Source organism: Aptenodytes patagonicus, chromosome 1 (genome assembly GCF_965638725.1).
Source record: "Aptenodytes patagonicus chromosome 1, bAptPat1.pri.cur, whole genome shotgun sequence".
NCBI classification, from domain to species: domain Eukaryota; kingdom Metazoa; phylum Chordata; class Aves; order Sphenisciformes; family Spheniscidae; genus Aptenodytes; species Aptenodytes patagonicus.
This window is the reverse complement of record NC_134949.1, coordinates 92,890,964-92,914,501: the sequence shown is the minus strand read 5'-3', so window position 1 is coordinate 92,914,501 and position 23,538 is coordinate 92,890,964. Positions and strand designations below refer to the sequence as shown.

Sequence of the window (23,538 nt, the reverse complement as noted above, 5' to 3'; positions counted from 1 at the left end):
GGCAAAGACAGAAAAGCAAGCTTGCTGGTGCTTGAAAGCTCAGTGGTGCCAAGCACCTGCAAAACACTGTGCTGTCATGGGATGGTTACTCAACTTGTGTGGGCTAACTCAAGTTCCTCCCTGCTTATCCCTCTCCCCAAAACCCAAGTGACTACCTGATAAACCCCGTGTTTTATCACCTTTGCTGCTGTGGATGCTAGGGCTCGTGACTGGCCAGGAAACACAGGAGTCTTCTCCCCACTGCCCCCGCCTGCACACATGCACTGCAGCCGCTGGAGCGTACGACTGTTGGCTTCCCCTCTCCCACTGCTCGCTCTGGCTCCCGCAGCAGACTTGTTGCTGGCATGGCAATTTCCAGCCACCACCCAGCATTTTCTTAACCCTGTTTCTCACAGCCTGTTCTCTCCCTCTCCTTCTCCTCGCTCAGGAGCCACTGGAGCATCTCCTTTTGGCACCTCTGCACGGGATTCTGCCATGGGAAGGGTGATGGCAAGTGATAACCCTCTCCAGCAAGACCAGCAACCTTCAGATGTGAAAAGAGAAGAGCAAGGGGAATCATGCTGCCTACTTCTTTGCTGCACCACTTTAAGCTCCTTCTTTATAAACCCAGGATTTTGGACCTGACATTTGTTTTTCTTCTTACATTCACAGGTCCTGGACATTTTCTGACCCAATTTGTTTCAAACGTGGAATTTGCAAAGTGAGCTTTGTAGTAGCAGTAGTGTATAATACACACACACACGCGCGCGCGCGCTCTCTCTCACCCTTACATAGCATGTTTCCTTTTATAACAGGAAAGACAGTAAGAACAACAACAAAAAAGGGTATTGGCTCTATTTTTGCATGACTACCAAAATGGTTAGGAATGACCAGATTGTGGTTTTCCCGTTGAGGCATCATTCCTACGCACACACTATACCTACAGGAATGGCTGCTCGGTGGTGTCCAAGGTCTCATCGCTCACATCCCACCAGCCCAGCCTCCCCTCCCCAGGAGGAGTGGGCGGCCGCACTCGGCACTCCGTAGTGCTGCAGGCCAGTCCTGGTTTCTTCTGCTTATTTGGACAAATGCACACGTGTGCACACCCTCACGCGTGTGTGCAAGCACTCGTGCATAGCAGGGGGTGCTATGCTGGTACTTGAAGGCTGAAAGCCTGGCAGGTTGCAGGTGGGAGAGAAAAAAAGGCTAAACAAGGGTGCAGACTGACTCTTGCAAGCAAGGTGGCCAGGAGTCAAGAAGCCAGTGAGGATGCCAGAGAGGGGACACCATGGGAACCTGTGTTGCAGCTGCCCCTCTCTCCTCACTCCTCTTCTCTGCCTGAGTGATCTCTCAGCATCTTGTCTCACACTTACAAGGCGGGACATTATCTACAGCAGGATGAGCATATGTACACATGGACTGTTCCTTTTGCATGCTTAGAGAGAGCAAGAGAAAGAGAGAAAGAGAGAGAAGACGGAGCGAGAGCCACACATACACGCATGCACGCACGCACACAGGCATACACGGGAGAAAGAGAAAGACACCTGGTCGGATTGAGGGGGGAGAGGAAGAGGATTAAAAAAAAGGGAAAGAAAAGTATGCTTTCAGTAGAGTTGACACAGCTTTAGTTCAGGCCAGCCAGCGTGATGTTGCATGAAGGAGGGGACAGGAAAGAAGGTGTTTAGCAAGGGCTGGGTGCACAGGAGCGCAGGGTGAAGTGAAGAGTGGAAGGGGTTCTTCACAGGACACCAGTGTGCAGAGAGCTTCAGGTGACTTGCTCTGGTTTGTGGCTTTTTTTTTCTTTTTTTTTTTTGTTTTCAAAAGTATGAACTGGCTGAGCATCAGCTCACAAACATGACCCAGGGCATCCAAAAAGTTAAGTGGCTATAGACACCGAAGCAAAGACCTCTTTCCGCAAAAGAAAGAAAGAGGAGGAAGGAAGGAAGGAAGGTGAGGGAGCATGGAAAAGAGGAAGGAGGAGAGAAGAGAAAAGGGGTCTTCTGTTCAATTGGCTTTGCGGGTTTTGTTGGATTGTTTACATTGCAGCATCCTCCGGCGACACGATCCTTGCTGGTGCCCCATTCTTTCCCTCGCTTCGTGTTGCCTCTTACGACGGTCGGTGACTTGACAGCCGGCTTGTCAGGTTTTGGATTAAATGTTGCTGAGTCTTCTTTGCTGTAATTTTTCCTCTCCCCCCCCTCTTCGCTCCTGAACACACAAAAGTTGTGAAAGAAACAGTCCTCTCTCTCCCCCCCCTCTCTTTTTTCTCTCTCCCCTCTCTTCGCTCTGTCTCCTGTATAACGCGGGGTTTTTTTGTGTGGTGTTGTTGTTGTCGTGTTGGTTTTTTTTAATTATTATTATTATTATTTTTAATTCTGATTTGTATTAACATTTGCTGAGTAGGCAGAGCAGGGACGCTGCCAGCAGCCACAGTGGGACGGCCAAACTCATGGAGCCGTTGTCTACTCTCCCTGTGCCGGGTCCTGCAGGGTGCGAGAAGGGAGAGAAAAGAGGACAAGATTACACGCGGATGGGTGAGGCGGGGGTAACACAGGAACACGGCGCTTTGCTCCCAGGCTGCTCCTGCAGCAGTGGGCTGGGACTGCAAGGCACAGCCGCCTTCCCGCTTAGGTGAGCCTCCGTTCAGCCCAACCGCAGGCTCCTGCCTGCCAGCTCCTCAGCATCCTCCCCTCCCGCCCAATGCTCTGACGGCATGGGGCTTTCCCTAAGCAACACCCAGGCTGGAGAAACAGGCCCTGGAGCAAGCGGGAAGGCTCAGCCCTGGCTGCCGACCCCATCCCATCCCTCGCCGTGCCTGTGGCTGGGAGCTGCTGGCCACCTGGTGTGGAGGCATGGCTCGCACCTTTGAACGGCGCACCCCCCAGCCAGCAGCCCCGCACCTCCCCACTCCGTCACCTTCCCGGCAGTGGCCCTGGGATGCCAGGGCTCGTTGTAATTCTGCGCGGTGGCCAGTGCCTGTCTGCAGCCAGACACCGGCTCCACGGGGGCTGATTCATCACAGTGGTCCAATCAATAAAACATGGGCCCAACCAGCGGACACCTCCCCTCCCAGGGGCTGCGCCGCAATTATTTCTTAATTGGGGTGGATGAAGGCTTCACTGTTGTGTTTATAGCCCTGTGGCATGACAGCTATGGAGTGAGGGTGCAGGGTGTGCCAGGGAGGGTGATTTTTCATAAGGGTGGGTAACGAACTTGCATGCGTGTCTGCGTGCATGCACAGGGGTCTGTCAGAGGAGGCAGGGAGGAGCGCTCTGCCGCAGCAACAAATAATGCAGCCTCGCTCCAGGAATATTAAGTGCTAACACTCCTGACATCGTCTCATTCATCCTCGCATTTATGGGTTTCCTTTTCTGGATGGCTTTAAAGGCAGCGATGCTGTTTTAAATTCACCCTGCAATACCAAGCCTTGGCAGCCTTTTCTTTGTAATGGGGCAGGGAGGTGTACGTGGCTGTGGTTTCACAAATGCATGCTCATCATCCATATGTACACATAGGTGTACGCATATATGTACATGTATATGTACATGTACACATGCATGTACATGTACACATATATGTATACACATATGTACATGTATGTGTACACATACACATGTGTATGTATAGGCGGTGATTTACACAGAAGGGGTGCAGGAAGATGCTGAAGTGTGAAGATGGAAATGAGTCTGTATGTTGGGACCGATCCTGCTGTGGAAGAAAGAAGACATGTTTACTACCAAGAAGAGCTATTTCTAATGGCAGGGGGAGCCAAAAAAAAAAAGCCCCCTGTTCAGGAGAGCCCCATGGGACCGAAGTGCAATTTCTCCCTCTCACAACCTGCAGAGTTTACCAGGCGAAGACCCCCTCCCTCTCTGCTGGGCAGAGCACGGGTGCCACAGGCTTGCTCAGCCGCACAGTCGCTATTAAACTCTAGCTGGTGACTAAAAGGCAGCAAATCCAAGAAGGATGTCCCCAGAGCCCCTGAAATTCTGTACCACTTCCATTTGTGTGATTTCTTCCTAATGTAGCCGTCACTTACTAGATCAGCTGTTTGTGCCCCAATTCTATTCTTTCATTATTAAGCAAGTATGTGCTGAATTGTGTGGAAAATTTATATTCCATCCATGGCTTCTTTTTTCCAGTTATTCCCTGTTCATCTTCTGTGGCTTGTCACACAAATCCTACAACACTGATTTTTTCACTCCTTGTTTGGGTGACAGGAACTTATTTTCCCCTCTGAGCTCAGGAACAAGTTCAAGTTCAGCTACTACACTTACCTGACCTATGTGTCAGAGAAAGCATCTTTCATGGTCAAATGATTGGGGGGAGGATGTTTGGGACCCATTTGCATCCCATGTTGGCAGTGAAAAAGTCCCAAAACACGACTTCTCTGGCCCAGCAAATAATCAAGAACACACCAGGCAGGGTGTGTTCAGCCCTCACATTTTTTACTATTTGGCCAAAATACTATTTGTCTAACACATACATGGACATGTATGTAACACATACATGTGGCAACCAGCCCCCTCCTTGCCACTTTTGTAGGGTGCACATGCAATCAGAGCAAAGGCTGTGGAGGCACACAACACACACCTAGCACAGCAGAGGGATAGGTATGCTTGGCCTTGCCTGGGTACTGCTGCCTTAATACGTGTAAGTGCATGGCTCTGGAGTTTGTGTGCTTGGGTGGGGTAGGGGTATGGTTTGGTACCGTACGGTGTGGTATTGCAAATACAGTATGTATAAGGGAGGACACACACAAGGCACGGTGTGATGAAAGACTTGGGAGAGGGTCACACCAGCTTCTGCTCTGCTTGAGCTTGTGTGCGTAAGCTTGAGGATATCTGACAAGCCAAGACTCCCATCTCCACAGCTGAAAAATGGTGCAAGTTGTACGTCCTCATGTTTCCCTGCCAAGTTCCCTGCATGTGCCAGTCAGGTGGTGGAGCTGGCCGCAGAAGCCCCTACACGTGCAGGCCTGATCATCTTCTGCACAACACCACATGCCAATACCAGCAGTTGTTTGCACCAGCGGGCCCGTGTGTAGCTGTGTGGGTGCCGGGCAGCGTGATAAGCTGACCTGGAGCCTTGGGACCCAGCGTGGTTCAAAGCCGCTGCAGCCCCTGCACATAACCCTGGGGGCTGCGTGTAATCTGTGTCTTAAACACATGCTACAGTCACTATCGCATTATAAAAATGTTCGAAGATTATAGTTCAATCACAAAATCAAATCTTGAAAACTTTGAGAATTTAGGCTTTGGAGAGGACTAATTGCTCTGAACTTAAAAAAAAAAAAGAGTGAAATGTAAGAATAAAATAAAATATTCATCTCTGAGTGAAGTTCTGTGAAGGAAATGGTATCATTTTCAGTTGACTCTATTCCTGGTTAACAGGGGAGGTCCCGGACGACTGGAGCTTGCCAATGTGTCGCCCATCTACAAGAAGGGCCGGAAGGAGGATCCGGGGAACTACAGGCCTGTCAGCCTGACCTCGGTGCCGGGGAAGATTATGGAGCGGTTCATCTTGAGGGCGCTCACAAGGCATGAGTGGGACAACCAGGGGACCAGGCCCAGCCAGCACGGGTTCATGAGAGGCAGGTCCTGCTTGGCCAACCTGATCTCCTTCTATGACCAGGGGACCCGCCTAGTGGATGAGGGAAAGGCTGTGGATGTGGTCTACCTGGACTTCAGCAAGGCCTTTGACACCGTCTCCCACAGCATTCTCCTCGAGAAGCTGGCGGCTCATGGCTTAGACAGGTGTACTCTGCGCTGGGTCAAAAACTGGCTGGACGGCCGGGCCCAGAGAGTTGTGGTGAATGGAGTTCAATCCAGTTGGCGGCCGGTCACGAGTGGTGTTCCCCAGGGCTCAGTACTGGGGCCGGTCTTGTTCAATATCTTTATCGATGATCTGGACGAGGGGATCGAGTGCTCCCTCAGTAAGTTTGCAGACGACACCAAGTTGGGCGGGAGTGTTGATCTGCTGGAGGGTAGGAAGGCTCTGCAGAGGGACCTGGACAGGCTGGATCGATGGGCCCAGGCCAACTGTATGAGATTCAACAAGGCCCAGTGCCAGGTCCTGCACTTCGGCCACAACAACCCCATGCAGCGCTACAGGCTTGGGGAAGAGTGGCTGGAAAGCTGCCTGTCGGAAAAGGACCTGGGGGTGCTGGTTGACAGCCGGCTGAACATGAGCCGGCAGTGTGCCCAGGCGGCCAAGAAGGCCAATGGCATCCCAGCCTGTATCAGAAATCGTGTGGCCAGCAGGAGTAGGGAAGTGATCGTGCCCCTGTACTCGGCCCTGGTGAGGCCGCACCTCGAATACTGTGTTCAGTTTTGGGCCACTCACTACAAGAAGGACGTTGAGGTGCTGGAGCGTGTCCAGAGAAGGGCAACGAGGCTGGTGAGGGGTCTGGAGAACAAGTCTTATGAGGAGCGGCTGAGGGAACTGGGGTTGTTTAGCCTGGAGAAGAGGAGGCTGAGGGGAGACCTCATCGCACTCTACAACTACCTGAAAGGAGGTTGTGGCGAGGTGGGTGTTGGTCTCTTCTCCCAAGTAACTAGCGATAGGACGAGAGGAAATGGCCTCAAGTTGCGCCAGGGGAGGTTTAGATTGGATGTGAGGAAACATTTCTTTACTGAAAGAGTGGTGAAACATTGGAACAGGCTGCCCAGGGAAGTGGTTGAGTCCCCATCCCTGGAGGTATTTAAAAGACGTGTAGATGAGGCTCTTAGGGACATGGTTTAGTGGGCATGGTGGTGTTGGGTTGACGGTTGGACTCGATGATCTTAGAGGTCTTTTCCAACCTCAATGATTCTATGATTCTATGATTCTATTACTTTCGGTCTGTTTCACAGCCACACCTCAGTATTGCCACGCTGCAGTCTGTCTGGCAGTGATGGCCCATGTTTGCATGACTTGTTCTCTGTGTGCGCGCGCTGTGGACTGTGTGTGCCGCTGATGTGGGAGCTGAGGCACCCACATACCAAGGGGTGAATGTCTGCACCGGGAGGAGCGCGCTGCAGGGGGGGCACGCGTGCGCTGCCGAATGTCCACACATGCGCACGCACCGCCACACCCCACACCCGCACACTCCCCGCTCCACCCGCAAGCACGCCCACCCAGCCGCACAGGTGCACGCATGTGCATGCACACGTGGGCATGCACGCCCACGCCCAGCACACCCACGCACGCGCAGACACCCCCTTGCCCCCCATGCCCACAGCCAGCCCCCCCCCCCCCGGCACACAGGCACGTAGGCGGGCACACCCCCCGCGCGCCCTCCCGCAGGCACAGACACCCCTCGCCCCCCCCCCCCCCCGCCAGCCGCGCCAGCAGCTGGCGGCGCCGCGGTCTCCGCCGCCCCCTGGCGGCCGCCGCCGCCCCGCGGAGCGGGCCCCGCGGAGCCGCCTCCGCGGCCGCCCGGTGCCGCCCGCTCCTCCCGCCGCCGCAGCGAGCGAACGTCGCTGGGAGACCCGGGGCGAGCCAGCGAGAGCCCCAGCAGACCCCTGCGCGACCCGGCCGCGCTCCCCTGCCTGGCTCGGCCTGGGCACGGACTTAAGCCGCCGCCCCTGGCTCTCGGCTCAGGGCTCGGCCACCTCTGCGCTGAGCGAAGGCCGCGCTCCCTGGTGCTAAAAGCCAAGAAGAGACCCTTTCAGCGGGCACGGGGGGCTTTGGGAAACGAGTGGCGCTTTCTCTGCAGCCTCCCTGTGCTCTGGGAATTTGCTCTGCAAGCTAATCTCCCGGGCTAATCATTCCCCTGCAATTTGGCAGCACTGCGAAATTTGTGACCACGCAATAGCTTTGAAGGGAGTTTTCTTCCACCGCAGCCAGGGAAGGAAATTGGGTTTATGATGATGATGATGAGGAGGAGTTAATATGGCTATCTGGCAGCGTTTCACAAATAAACCCTTAAGGGACTCCAGACCCCAAACAGCTAACCGAGTCAGATCACATTAATCAAATCAAGAAGGAACAGACTGAAAATTGGCAAGGGCAAACCAATTGCACTTCTCTTCCTTGCTTCAAATAGTGAGACATTTAGACACCCGGTGCGGATGCAGGTGGATCCCTGCCACAGTGCCTGACTGTGCTGCAACAGCCTCACGGGACACTGCACCCCGTGTTTCTGAGGGTTTGTCCGTGCCATGCATTCAGCCTGGGTGATCTGCATTAGTGTCACGGCACAAGGTAGCCTTGGCCAAGATTTAGAGAGCTTTAGCCCTTTCAGGGCTGAAGGGGACCACGTGTAGCCCCCCCATCCCACCCCTCTCCCCAAGGCAGGGTAACCCTAGCTGTGTCCTTAATTTTAACCATGGGAAAAACAGAGCCGTGCTACCGTGACCTCGCTGCTCCTGCCCACCTGTGTGTAACGGCCCCGTGCACCAGCCTCGCACAGAGAGGCTCCAGGGGTCTGACACTTCTGGGAGAACATCCCCATACTTTCGAGTGGGGATGTGGAAGGGGCAGCAAGGCCCTTCCTTCAACATGGGACTTCAGCAATTTTACCTGGTGCCTCACCCTCCTGCAGGCAAACCCTTCCACACAGCATGAGGTGGAAGAGTTGCTGCATGCTCTCACGTGCTGTGTGCTGCTTAGGCGGTGCTGCGAGAGCTTTACCAGCCTCATATGCAGGGCCAGCAGCACCTGCTACTGCTAAGGTTGCCTGACCTTTCCCATTATGTTTGCGTAGCACTTTACAAGCATCAACAGGGCAGGTGCAACGATCCCATGCTGGGTGTTTGCCTTGGGCTGATTTTATTTTTTTTAAGTGGAGCAGCAGCAGCCAAAATACTTCTGCTGTGCCTGAGAGCAAGGCTTGAAGAGGAAGAAAATGTTTATTTTAATGGTAAAAAAAAAAAAGAAAGCCAGTGACTGTCCCTCAGAACATTTTTCTGTTCTGATGCTTTGGCTCAGAGCCTTGCAACAGTGCAGAGATTTGGTCTTTCAGAAAAAGGTAAATAGCTACACGAAACTATCTGCCTCCAACACCCTTGGGGAGGGGGTCCCCACAGACTTCACATGTCTTGAATGACTTTCCCAGGCCCACGTCAGTGGGTCAGTGCTTTGGCCCCTCACAGGTTTTAAGTCCCCCCATACAACTGGCACAGCTCAGCTGGGCTTGCTACACTTGCTCCTCCCCAGAGGGCTGCAAGCTAGGCTAGCCCAGGTGTCACTATAGAGGACGTGGGTATGTATGCTAGTTTGCATGGTATAGCTGTAATGCTGCGTGTGTGCGCACGCGCGCGCACGCATGTGTGTGTGTGTGTGCGTCATGGCTCATGAACTGCTTCTACTCCTGTGAAGGGTGTAGGAAAAGTCATGGCAAGAAGGGTAGTGGGGCTTGGGTGAGATGGTGGAGGGAGAGAGGAAAAGCAGGGTGCTGCTTACGTTCACAGCAAACCACAGCAAGATTGCAAAGCCAAGAGCTGCTCTCTTCCTCAAAAACAGCCAGTCTCCAAGAGGAGCATACAAGAAAAGACCAGCTCTACTGGGTCAGTCCAAGGGTCTTGTCTAACCTTCAGTCCTGTCCCCTGCAGGCGCTGGGTGGGGGCCAGCCAGGAGCACATGGCCAGCATGGCATCATATTGGCCCACCTCAGGCACTTCAGAGTCATCCCAAGCCAGTGGAAGCTGAATTCCTTGACAGATTCATTTTTTTCTTCCATGAACTTGTCCAGTCACTTCTGGACTGCCTGAAGACTTCCATATCCACAACCTCCCTCAACTTTTAAGGAGCACAGCGGCAGTCAGCTGCCAGCAGTGATATTATGGCCACACATTAAATTTGGGTGTTATGTTCTCCTGTGACTTTAGGACCCTGGCATTAACAGAAAGCCCAGCACACTGCCCGTTACTAATTACTACCTGAACCGGCTAGATTAAAACTGTCTCGGTCACTCCTTGCTCTGCAGTCTCCTCTGCTGACTACAGGAGAGCCGGGCTAAGGAAGCTGCTCAGTGTGGGAAGAGTTAGCTGGGGGTGTGTTCAGATCTCCCTAGGAAAGAGAGAGATGAGCTTTTTGTCAAGGAAACTGTTAAGAAGCTACCCAGTGTCAAGAGATTGGTGGCCACTGAATGCTCAGGTCCTGAATTGCAGAGCTGCAAGTCTCCCCACCAAACCTGGGGCCCAGCTATTACTGAGCCCTCAGTGGATGCTATGCAGCAGCTGAAGGGAGCACGGTTTAGTTGTGAGAAGACTTGGTATGATGCCCCCTAAGGCCTAAGCAACTGAGACTCCAGTGGCGCATCCTCCGTGCACAGGTTGGCACAGGCTCAACCTCCAGAGACGAGGCTAGCTGCAGAAATTACCAAGAGGGGAGCAGAATTCCGAGGTCTGACTTTTGTGGGAGGAATAAAAGGGCCCTTTTTCTCCCTGCCTTCAAGCCTTGAATTTATAGTGCTACAAGGCACTGCAATGCACAGCCTCGGCAGCAGTGGCCAAGGTCAGGAGGATGCTCGGTAGCACTGTACATGCCCTGCCTCATGGCTGGTGTTGGCCGCACAAAGCCTGTAGTGCCCATTCGGGGTTGGGGGCTGCATGAGGTGATAAATGTGGGAGGAGGATTGTATCAGGTCAGAGGCATAGGAAAAGGCCGCTGTAATGAGGGATATAAAAAGGGGTTAATATGGACTGAGGCGATATGATGAGCCTTAGACTTGTACCAACACAGGGCTACAGCACAGGAAACGATACCAGGGAAGGTCTTCAATTGAAATGGCAATGGCTCAGGACTCTGAAGAGGGCAAGAGGAGGAGACGTCAGCCAGGGTGAGGATGGGGAAATGTAGGAGCTGATGTGAGCATGCAGGTTGGACAGGTAACAAGAACAGGTCCTGGGAGAAGGGGAGATAAAGAGAGGAAATTAAACCCAGATCAGGCATAGGGAAGCAGGGACAGTGGGAGAGAGGCAGGTAGAGGGGAATGATGGTGTTTATGGGAAGAGGGAGATAGTACCAGGAATGCAAAGGCAAGGAGTCAGTACCAGCCCAGGTCAGAACTACAGGAGACAAAGTGGGGATTCCTACAGAGCTGTTTGGGCATGGATGGGGTGCCAGGTGAAGCTCAAATGCCAACAAAGAGGTATGAGAGGGGGCACGAGCAGTATGTGAAGGGGTGCTGCGAGCTCTGTGGCATGCAGGCGAACAACACTCGCCCTCCGGGTGCCCTGCGCAAACTCCCTGGTAGGCACACACACCCGGGCGGCTCTGCTTTGCGTCCCTGCCGCCCAGCAGCAGGGCCGGGGCGTTTGCTGCGATTCCCTCCTGCCTTGCTTGGCCGCAAACCCGCGGCAGGAGCTGCAGCGCGGGGGTGCGGGGCCGGGCCGGGGGAGCCGCCGCTGACGCCAAATCGCCTCTTCCCCGCGAGGTGGCAGCCGAAGGCCAAGGAAAAACGAAACTCTGGGCGCTCACCCGGCCCGCCCCTCCACCCCCGGCAAGCCGCCGGCTGGGAACGGCACTGCTCGGCAGCGACGCTCGGGCTTAGCGGCTGCACACCCGCGGGAAAACGTGCTAAAGGGCGGGCGCCAGCTCTGCATGCTCTCAGCCACTTTTGCCTGAGGCAGCCCAACATGGCCATGTTTTTTGTGGCACGGAATCTGATCCCCATCTCTCCACAACCACTACGCAGCAGCACCCTTGGCAAAACTGCTTTGGGGGGCAGATCTGATCTGCTGGTCGGTCATCCCCATCAAAAGCAAGACAGCTACCCGCTACAGCAGCAAGAAGCAGAGGTTGCAGGGAGTGGTGGTAAAGTTTCTAGCCCGTTCTACTTCCTCCACACAGATATTCCCCCTTCTCTCCCCTCACTTCCTCCAGCTCCCTTTTGCAACACCAACAGCACCCCTGAAGGGGCCCGTAAGAGAGGGGGATAGAGGCTGTGCCATGCCATGTAACCCTTGCTGAACAGGCAAACTAGATCAGACTTGTAAGCAAATCCACAAGTCCTCTTGGTTGCACAGAGGCATGCCTCCAAATGCTGTCAGCAACATGATCACCGCCAGCAGAAATTGAACCTATGCCTCCCAACACAGACCTTTAAAAAGGGTCATCTGACATGCAAGTAGAAAGCAGATGTATTTCTGGTCCATACTCAGCGGGAAAAAAAATCACCCACCCGTCTACACGTTTCACACACACATTCGCCAGTCTAGAATATTCTGCTGGGTCCTGGGTCCCATCATCTGAGTAAACCAAAATGGAGATAGGAAAAGAGACAGTGGGTGCCAGTTTTTCTCTTATTTACATTAACAAGACTCCAGGGCTTGACATATCTGTAGTGCTGATGGAGGAGAGCTCACAGACGTTTCGAAGGGCATCAGAGAGCTACAGGCTCCTTGTTTGCTTTGGGGAATCTGCCCTTGGGATCCTGTCAAAGAATGCCAGGTAAAACCTGGTGTAAGAGGACAATCAGCCCCCATGAGTTTCTAAATGGAAGTGAGGCCACGAGGAGGCATGGGACAGGCTAGGAGGACTTGTCTGTGATGGGAAGGAAGGACTGATGGCAAAAAAAGTAGAGCTGGCCTGCTGTTTTTCCAAGTGCTCTCCACCCTGAGCGGCTCTGGGCTCCATGCTGTTGACAGGCTGACTCTACTTACAGTGAAGGCTGGAGTCCTGCTTCCTGAAGAGGACCAAAAATGAGGGAGGAATGAAAAAAAACTCTGAAGGAGAAGGTGAAAGGGAAAGGGGGTGCGCACCATACAGGTCTCTCTCTGTCATCTCACTCCCTGGGGCCTGGAGGGGTCTTAGGTTTTACACTTGCCAGCTCCTCAGCAGGAAGAAATTTTTCTAGTCTGTTGACTCTCTTGCAGGGCTTCAGAAGATGAAATCTTTATTATCATGAAGGCTTAAAAGGGAGGAATACTGTTAATTCCATTTTCAAGGTCATACTTTGAAAGTTATTAATTTCTTTCTTCCAGGGCTTTGCACTCTACTCTGAGGCTTTAGGGATTAGCAGCTTCTACTTACTAGGGTTCATTCGGGGCTTTTTTCTTACTACTTTCCTGTGTGTGTCCCCTCCCCTTTGAGAAGAAGACATGATTTTTCACTCCCCGTTCTTAATGTTGAAACTATTTTGTTCATTGCCTGCTTGTACCCCATTCTCACTACCAGTTCTGCTCCTGTAATTAAAACTTGACTGTGACTGCAGTGGCAATAGGCTGCTTTTCTAGAGGTGGAAGTACCACTGTGTAAACTAGGGAGGATGCCCTCCAGCAACTCTCCAACAAGATTAAGGAAATGTCTCTGGTGTCTATCAATCTTAGCACACGGTTTAATGTATTTCAGAATTTGCTCATGCTTTTTTAGCACTGAACAGTTCTTCCCCATGTTTTGGAGCTCATTCATGGTGTACTAAGTACTCATCTATCATACCTCATGTCTTAGTGAAGATTCATTCTGTAATGCAGCGCGCACCCATCCTTCCCTGAGGTCTAAAGAATATCCCTGAAATTGTATTTCTCAGTGTCTTTCTGAGAAGGTCATGGTGTTCAAGAGCTGGCTGCTTATGCCATTTATCCTGGAGCTGGTTTACAGTACTCCTAGTATAGAATTGAACTGTTATCCTGACCAGTGAGGCTGGTGGTGGCTAGAAGACCACCTACGTTGCAAGGTTACACAGACCTTTCATCACCAGATCCGTCCTGTAGCTATCAAAAAGTTCCAGGGTTTTCTCACAGCTGAAAAATAGTTCTCCCACCCTTTCCATTCCCCTAGCAGCTGGAGGAGATTTTTTTTAAAAAAAACACTTGGCAAACTACTGATACAAAATCAGTTACTTAAAACTGCTTTGTCTTCAAACCATTCATTGAAGATTTTCATCCAGGCAAAACATCCAATAAATACATAGCACAGACTTTTTCAGGGTCCATCACAGCGAAGATCTGAGCTTTTTCTGTTTGCCACTTCCCTAGGATACAGCAATCCCTCCCCTGCTCACCTCTCAAGCATATGGTGTATGGCACAGCAGACCAAAGGTGATGCCAGCAAAGAGTCTGGTGTCTCAATAGGGAACAAACAGCACAGCCCCCTTCAGCCAGAGCACATACAGCCCTAGGAAGCAGGTTTGCTAATCGGAGGCTCTGGAACCTCTTGAAAAATTAATATTTTCATCAGCTTTATGTCTGTCTGTTTACCCACTTCATCCCTGCTATGGTTTTCCACAAGCTTTGCTGGATATTTGGCACAAGAAAGATTTGAGTGGCTGCGAGCAGAAATGAAGAGGGAGGGACACACCGAGGGGTCACTGGAAAGGAGACTGGAGCAGAAGGAGAACTAAATTGGGGTGGAGCGTGACCAGCATGCTTGAGGTTGCTCTGGTACTGAAATCCAGTCGTATCGCTGCCTCTGCCCTTTCTATCCTTCTCCTCTAGTACCTGCAGCACGGTGCCCCCGCCCACCTGTACTTGAGGTCTTCTTAGGGCCACCATTCCTCTCTGGGGACTCCCTTGCAGTGAGCTCAGAGGAAACCAACCTTTGTCCTCATCTCTCCTTGCCCAGGAGTGGAACAAGCTAGGAGGAGGTTTCAGCTAGCCTTCGTCAAGGGCTGCTTGTGAACAAGAAGAAGTATGGAACGCATATCGTGGGAACACTATAAACAAGCCTGTGCGCTTCTCTCAGCATTTCAGTGAATTAGAGACTTCACGGGGGTCGAGCTGGGCCCACAGACTGGTGTATGTCTCTAAAGCGTGTGGGCTAAGTAAATATTACTTTGTGCCACCTGTAGTTCTCATCCAAGTATGGATGCGTGTATGTGGGTGCAATTCCAGAGTGAGACTCCTGGTCACCTTAACGCCCTAACAGTGCAAGCATGGCTTTAGTGCCTGGCCCAGGCATGGGGAAAGCTGGAGCAGAAAGCCATAGTGGCTTCCCACAGCCCATTCCCATACCAGTAATTAAAAAGGGAAAGTTACTACAGCTTACACAGGCAGCTGAGCTGGCCTTCAGCTGGATGAGTTGGGGCAATGGAAAAGATGCCTGCAGCCACTTCGGTTCATCCTTTAGATGTTCTAGGGTGCCTGGAAATTGCTCAGTGACTGTGGGATGTGCCTCTGAGCATGGGGTGTGCACGTATGGTGCATAAGGTGACCTGGCTCAGGAGTGTACTCGTCCAGCAGTGAGCATGCATATCTGTAACACCTACTGTAGAGGCTGCCTGGCCAGATCTCACTGAAGCTATGCTGGTTATAGCACATCCTTCTCCATGGCCTAACCCCTTGCTCCTGTCCATGCACTCATTCCCCAGGGTGCAGAGTGACATGCAGGTGATGCTGGGGAAGGGGCAAGCGCATTTCTCCTTTGCTCACCTTGCCACTAGGCCTTTCCCTTTTGCAGGGGAACTCTGTTGACAGACCTTCTCGCCCATGGGAGGGAAGGCCTGCCAGGAGCACTCTGCTTTTTCTGCAAGCCTGATTTCTTTGGAATGGTTGGCTTTTTCCCTCTGCAACCCCTCCCTCCCAAATCCTACACTTTCCTTCTCCTGGTTGTTTTTGTTTTTAGAGAGAGCGCTTAGACAGCTGTATTAATCATGCAAGCCCAGCCATGTGTAATGTGCTTTATCAACAGTAGAGCAGACACTGAATGGCAACCGGTTTACAAGCGGGCCCGGTGCAGTGCCTGAGCCGAGAAGATAAACCTGCCACTTCCCAAACCGACTTACCGTCATGGGTTAGTGAATGGAGAGACTGTTCACTTGGGACAATTACCAGAGGGGAGGCCAATTTGTTAGGCAAATTCTTGAGTGGTTTACACTGGAAATGGAAGGGGGAGGAGGAGGATGAAGGTGGGAATTACTCTTTGGTCATTTTCTCTTAGGGGTGGGAGGATTTTTTGTGTGTGCATAAGGATTAAATCAAGACAACAGTGGCTGTTTTTCATCCTCCTCCCTGCTGCCCTCCACACTTCGGTCCCAGTCAGCCCGGCTGGCAGCTCAGCACGGGAAGTAAGGAGAGCAAGAGAGCAAGGATTTTCGTGCACCTGCTGTGCAGAGGGTATAAGTTGCCTTCATTGTCTCTAAGGAGGAAGGTTCAGTTGATGGCTTCAGAAACTCATCTAACATACAGATGGTATCAGGCTACGAGTATCCTCTGGGCTGAGGATATCTGTCTCAGGAGGGTTATAGCCTGCCTGAGCTCTGCTCTGCAGGGTAATGTGTCCATGCTACACCGCTGACACTATCAGTGTCCCTACCGGACAACTGATTTTCCACAGCAGTTGCTCTTCCATGGGTTTGTTTCTAATCTCTGCAGTGCAGTTCTGTGTTTTCTCCCCCACTCGTTTCACCCAACCTCCACTCTCCCACCTAACTGCTGTGCCCTGACCTCTGTTTTGCAGGGCTGTTCTGCATGCATGCAAAGCCACATCTGTGACTAAACAGACCTTGAAATGCCTTCCCTATCCCAGTGCAAGGGTCCAGCTCAGAGGAATATCTTTCTGGGACTTCCAGTCTCAGTTCCTACCCTCTGCTACTGCTCTTCCTCGCTTGCTGGATTCTCCACAGCATTGCTGCTGGAGAGGATTACGCAAATATATGCAACCTAGGGCTCATTTTGGAATAAATCAATCTAAATTACAATTAATGAACAAAAAGTACAGAAACAGATCAAGCAATAAAGCCATTTCTGTCTCTTTCCCCCTGTGTCTCTCTTTTTTCTTTAAGAAAGCTGGTTTCTTTTCTTTATGCTTTTTTGGGGAAGAAGCAGACTGGGGTTTATTTTTTTTTTAAGCAACCTCAGCAAACAGAAACCGTCTGTTGCTATCCAGAAGAATCCATCAAGCAATGCTAGTAGCTGTAGTAGAAATAATTCTTGGCATTTCTCTTTTCCCTAAGATGCTGTTTCCAGCTACATCCCTACTACCCCTTTTGGAAAACACCATCATCACCTCTGACTTTGATTGTGTTGAAGATTATCTTAAGTTTTACTGAATCTTTCTATGTTTGGTTGTGAAATAATCAACTATAAGAACATCTTGATTTTAGTAAGTTAGTTTTTATGTTAGCGTTATGTATGGGTGCTGTGCTACTTGTTATCCGGGGCTATGTTCCTTGAAGTCCCTATTCTCTGGACTCTCTAGACCATAACCAGAGCACCTGGGTTCTATTGTATATAGCACCTGGGTTCTATTGTATATAGGATGAGTTATTTGACAACCTGGCAAAGTAGGTATCTAGCTGGCCAACTTGGCAACAAAACTTACTTTTAAGGTGTCCTGAAGTGAACTGCCTTCATTATAATACTAAAAAATACACCCGTAGGTCAAGAAGACCCTTGTCCAGGTGAAGACCCTTCCCCTGCGCAAGCGTAGTAACAGAAGAGAATGACACAACCGATATTATAATTATATGTAAATCACTAACCAATCATTGTAACTGGGAGTGTATTACCTTGTAATTCTTGTGTATAAATGTAACGGTGATCTAGCCATAGGTGTGCTTGATTTGTGGAAATTCCACCTTGCACCCGGCGCCGCAATAAAGAATGCCTGCTTTCTAAAACTCCAAATTGAGTCTTAGAGAGTTCCTCATCTGCCGACTTACGGTAACAATTGTATTCACTTTTAACCACATGGTCAAAATAAGATACAATGCCACCCCTTGCCTGGTACCTATGAAATAGCAAGAAACAATTAATATGATGTTGGCCTTCTGCCTTCACCCTGTCTTGTCCTTCGTGTTCCCTTGGCCTGAAACCCCCGCAGGCTTGGCACCCAATGTGGTCCCAGCCTTCAGTACCTGCAGACCTGGCAGGGACGGACATTGACCCTGAGCAGCAAGAGAAGCTTGGCCTGCCTGAGCATCCACCCTGCAAAGCCACCCCCTTCTGCACTCACCAAATGGAGAATGAGCTCTTTGGAAAAGCTGGCTGGATACCACCAGCATGAAGCAAGGAGAGCTGTGAGTTGTGCTTCTCACCCAGGGTCATGGGTGTTATCAGGTGTCGATGCCCGAGGCTCAGCCAGCTTTCAGGGAAGAGAGAGGCATGCTCCTAGTAGTCAGGCACACATCACTGCAGAGTGACGAGTACAGCTGAACTATGGCCCCTGAATGCCTGAGAATTTATGGAAATACCAGACATGCACATGGCTCCAAACATGCCCTCCTGTGCTTGGTCCCTATGGCCATTATTTTTCTCTGCTGGTAGTTTCTACGTCAGGATCACAATAGGACAAGATTGGCTATTTTGGCCTGTTTATGCTACAGTTTCTCCAGCTCTGCCAACTAGTTTGTTTCAAAGGCTGCAAAGGCTTGGATTTTCACTGACCTCCTCTTGGAGCCCAGCTGAGAAAGCACGCACTGGCCTCAGTGAAGAGGACTCCAGAGATGGATGGGATCTTTAGCTGGCCACACCATACTGGGAGGGCTGGTTTCTGTGGACTGCTCCCACACCACTGCCTAGTCAGCAAACCCCCATAATGTGTTAACCCTTTACAGTTTGTACTCTCTGATGTATTCCCCCATGCTCCTCTCTTTAGCTTCAAAATATTCAGATGTGCATCCTTTTGCCAAAGCAGACCCCGCTGACAGGAGAGCTGCCTGCTCAGCAGGACTGACAAGGCCATGCACTAGAGAAAGCGAAAGGGGAGCAGGGATGGGTGGAGGTGACCACTGCAACAGATGAGCTCTCTTCTCCACAGCTAGGATCTCCATAGGAAGGGAAGAGGACTGAGAGGATATTAGAAAGAAAGATCCTCTCTGCTTCCCACTCTGGTCATCAAACCCAAATGAACACCTCTTTTCTCCCTTCCCCCAGCTCCCTCCCACCTGATGAAGGCATTAGTGACAGTACAGGCTACACAGGCTACAGCTAAATGCAGACTAGCTACGATCTACAGTCATACAGGGTCATTCTCCGATCAGTGCGCATTTTGGCAGAAAGACAGGACTGCTCGTTCTCCTTTTCCCTCCCCTCCTCCAATTACTGACACACTACTGCTGTAAATCTTTTGCCACCCTGTTGATGGCCATGACTGGACTTTGTCTGATCAGGCACCAAGGACTGGCATGCTTGATGCCCCGTGGGCAGTTCTGGATGTGCTGCTCTCTGGGAAACACAGCATCTCCCTTGCAGAGCTCCCAGGGCATTCAAGCTAACCATGCTGAGAAAGCCCCTGGTTAATCTGTGGTAAACCCTCATCACAAATCTCCTGAGAAGACTCGCAGGTTTTGAAGCCCATCAGTCTGGCTAAGCCATTCTGATAGGTGCTAATCATGGGGGAGGGAGTCTATTTTCAAAGGGCTGAGGGCAAGGGACAATGGAGGACAGAGATGGAGCTAGTGCCATAATTGTGACAGACCCCTTTGAGGTTCAACAATGATCTCACTTGCCCTGTCGTTGGCATGTGTGCTGTGGAATGAGCAAATTCTCCTTTTCCAGAAGAAAATTCTTTTGAAAAGCCACCTGATGATGCAGTAAGGCCTCCTTTGTGACAGCCAGGTCTTGTCTCATCCCATTATAACGTGATGTTACAATGCAGACAGGAAGATGCGATGATGTGGCATCATCCCAGAAGACATTTCTTGGCATTTTGAGTGCCGGGCTGCAAAATCAGGAGGGCTGGAAAATTTACCAGGGACAATTGTGTTGAGAGCTGAAATCAGCTGGGCTCCACCAGCCTTTTAGGACACTGCCTCATCAAATTCAAATCCCATATGTTTAGTTGAATGGGCTGCTTCTGAGTCTCCAGCCTGCCTGAAAGCAAGATGTTTCCACAGCAGCTAGCTAATGATAGCAATGCTTAGCATGACTACAGTGCTCTTCATCTCAAAAGGCCTTCCTTTTGAATTAATGCTCAAAACCCCACAGGGCAGGGAGGTGTTACCAAGGCTAAAGAGAAATGGAAATTGAGGGAGAAAGAGGCAGGAGGCTGTGATTCTGGTCGTTGAGGAGAGGCTTATTTGAGAGCTGAGGACTGCATCTTAGAACATCAACTCATAGGGAGAAAAAGGTCTAACAAGAACATTTTATGCCCCCTATCTTTGAAGGTGATCAGCAAAGTAAAAGCAAATGTTGAGATAAGCGCCAATATCTGTGCTGAACACCCACATTGGAGAAGCTAGTAGGGGCTTTCAGAAAACAAATGAGGTCCAGTCTATTTGAACTCTACTTTCCCCCTCTGCAAAATCCTCTTTGCATGTCCTGGGTCACCAGAGATATCCCAGCATTTGGCACCACAAATTCCTGGAGACTCCTCACAGAAGTGATGTCACACCAGGATGTCCTTCGAGATGATCTCAGGAGACTGGGGAGCAGTAAAAGGAAAAAAATAACAACTTCAAAGACAGAGGGGGAAGTGTTTTAAAGGATTGACTAAAGCTGTGCAGGACAGCCTTGGCAGCTTGATTAGGAGGGGTATTTGGTATGAAAATCCTGGCCTTGCTCACTTGCAGTTTTTGCTTTATCATTTAGCTTAATGGGCTACTAATTCAAAACCAGCTGTAAACAGGGCTAGCTATGAAAAAAATTAACACTGCCTGGCTGTGGAATTTAAGGATATATAATAAAAATAATCATAAAAAGAAAGAGCACTGGTTTTTCCATCAGACAAAAATATTTGTCATTGAAAATTCTGCTTAAAAAAAGAACACCCAAAATTGGAAAACTCCTCAAAACCTTACATCCCAAAAAGCCTCAGCAACTTTAATTTCATATCCAAGCACAAGTTTCATTTGTAATACATACGATAATGGTGTTTAATTGGATTTATTTTTCCACACTAAGTTCCCAATGGCCTACTTTACTCCTTTTCTCAGCTCTTTGAATGTTATTTACAAATCACTCTCTGGGATTTAATTTTAACGGTAGCTTGATTTCTCCCTCCCTCCCCTCCTTTTTTTGTAGGTAGTTTTCTTTAATTGTATTTGTGGATTTGCCTTTTAAATAGGCAATTGTGACTACATCCTGAGCCTGAATAAGTTGCCAAGAGCAGAGCTTGATTTGAAAAAGGCGAAGTAGTTAAAGGGAGCTAGTGTAACACCCAACATTTATTGTTCTTTTCATGGGAGTACCTGCAGGTGCTTTACTTGGGCAAGTGCCCTTTTGCAAAACAACATGGGTTCTTAATAACACTCTACCCCAAAGCTCTGCACAGACATTAACTATTTAGGCCTCTGAACATCCCATGAGTTGAGTGCACCTTCATCATATGGTGGTAAAACAAAGATACTACGGAGCCCTAGGCCAAGATTTTTTAAGTGAATATGGGGACTGGCTGCCTTATTGTTGATTTAGTTCCAAATGCTGCTTTCAAAAGCTGTAGCCTGCTTTCTGGAAGTCCCCAGTCTCTGCACTTTTTCAGAATCTCAAGGTCGCATCCAAACCCCAAGCCTCGTGTGGACATTGGGGCCACGCTGCCTGGACCTGAGACATGCTTGGGCAGCACCGAGACAGGAAAAGTACTCAGGCCCTGTTTTGCCTTCATACCTTCTTCCCTTGGAATAAAGCAGACAGTAACACCTCACTGTGCACCTCTTGTCATGCTCTCTGCCTCAAACGCAGCACTATTTGACTGGCAGACTTGGGGGTGTGTGACAGAGGAATGAGAAAACAAAGTGCTTCACTGTGAATAGTTTGCACAACTAGAGTGAAAAAATACTCCAGCAGCAATTTAATTTTTAGCTTCTCACTTGTCCCTTCCACCATCTCTGCAAAATTTTAGGTCTGCTTATGCTTTTGATCCAAATCAGAACATGTGGGCAAAGACAGTTTAGGACTGGAATATATATTAGGAACAGGTCTGCAGACAAATTGAACCTCACTGAAGACTGTCCAGACCCGGGTGAGGACACAATGTCATGGCTCAAAGCTTGGCTAAAGGTTGTTGCTGTTTAATTGATTCATTCCCTGAAAAGGGAGGGGGGAAGGGGGAAGGATGAAGAAGGTGAGCAGAAGGGAACAAATGACATGTAGACAACAAGGGAAAGCCCTTATTTTCCTGCATTTCTGAACTGTTTTGCCCATCCCTAGCTCTAAGTGTTTATAAGGATGATGGAGAATGACCCGGCTAAAGAGCTACTTCAACATAAAACATATACTGACCTGGAAAAGGATTGGGGAGTGTGGGTAAAACTCGTTCTAAGGGGGGAAAAAAAACAATAAGCAACATGCAGGAGAAAAGGATAAGCCACTTTTCACACCAAGCAAGCAGCAGATACAAACCTGATGGAGTTGTCCATCCCCAAATTAAATGAACTAGAGTAGGTTTCATATACAGAGCATTTTGCTAGCAACACACCTAATACATATCAACACCCCCTGGGACTAAGAGTCAGAGAGAAGTCATTTGAAAAACTAAACAAATAATATCCACACAGCAAGAGGGATTAAGCACCTGCAGTGAAGGTAATTGGAGTTGATAGGCCATATCTCCCCTCTGACTTTCAAGACCACTCATGTCATCACACTACAGCTCCTCTTAGCTACACCTCTGGCTGGAAGCTAGTCTTGGCAGAGAGGTGAGTTGTGGAAGTCCTCCACAGGTAGTTGTTGCCTCCCCAGAACCTTCTCCACAATGGATTTCTTGCCAGTGACAGGTCCCCTGGGAATCTGAGCATGGGAGCAGTCACCCTGGTGAATCCTCAAGGGCACTCTGTTTCTTTTGAGCCTTTGTCTTCTGATGGGAACAGGGTTTTTGCAGACTCATCAACCTCTAGTTGTACGCAGAGCCTGCTGTTTTGGTTATAGGGTTTTTACAATGCGTCCTCATTATATGTCACAGCAGGACTTTGTTATACGTCACTGCTGGCTTCATGCTTTGCTTCTTCCACACAAGGATCTCAAAGAGTTGCACAGACACTGAGGGAAACCGACGTCAGAGACCTCAGTCTGAGGCTAACAGAAGTGTTAACTCCGTTTTACAGATCATGCAGTTGATGCACAGAGCAAGGAAGCAATTTGCCCAAGGTCAATGCTGAACTGTTGGCAGACCCAGGAGCAGAACCAAGAATACAAGCCCCCCAGGCCTGACTCTGAACACTGGGTCTCCCTTCATTACCTTCAGAGCTTGCTGGATGCCTCGTACTGACTGAGACAAGTTCCTACTCAGGGACTGATAGGTAGGTAGACATTTAGCTGTAGAGATATGCCACTATGCAACAGCTGATAGGCCTGGGGCAATGAGTTGTCTGCTGGCTTACCTGTGAGGACGGTGCTAAGATCAGTGCTGACAGACACAAAACTCGGCAGGATACATCAGTAGTCTGCTATTATTCTCTGATCAACCCAGGCCCAGCTATTTGGAGGCCAATGCTAGTTTCTGACTCGCTGGAGCCCATGAGGATGTAGCAGGTCAGGCCCATCCGTGTGACACTGCCAGATCTCCTGCCCTCATGGTGGTAATGGAGCTGTTTGAATCCACAGCAGGCACAAGGGAGATTGTCTCTTGCATAGAAAATACACGGCTAGCCTGGATCTCTGTGTTTATGCAGCAACAGGGGACTATTGTTCTGCAAAAGCAGGCTGTTGTGCTGACATGACTTCCTTGTTATTTGGTTTGGTTAAATAACTCAACTCCCCTTTACCTTCTTCCTGCACAGCAGGCTGCAGACTGCACAGCATAAGCAGTTAAAGCAAA

General features: G+C 50.1%; 1 protein-coding gene across 3 annotated transcripts in view; it reads right to left on the bottom strand.

Moving 5' to 3' along the window:
- Positions 1-2,324: 2,324 nt before the first annotated feature.
- The window catches only part of LSAMP (limbic system associated membrane protein), a 1,043,674-nt gene continuing 1,022,460 nt past the window's right edge, over positions 2,325-23,538 (bottom strand). For 2 of the 3 annotated variants that reach the window (XM_076348934.1, XM_076348926.1), the window contains 2 exons: positions 22,005-22,040; positions 2,325-2,462 (listed from right to left, as the gene is read on the bottom strand). In XM_076348934.1, the coding sequence (XP_076205049.1) occupies positions 2,365-2,462; positions 22,005-22,040 (134 nt within the window). In that variant the 3' untranslated portion in view covers positions 2,325-2,364. The remainder of the gene's footprint in view (positions 2,463-22,004; positions 22,041-23,538) is intronic. The other variant, XM_076348944.1, reaches the window with a different exon arrangement.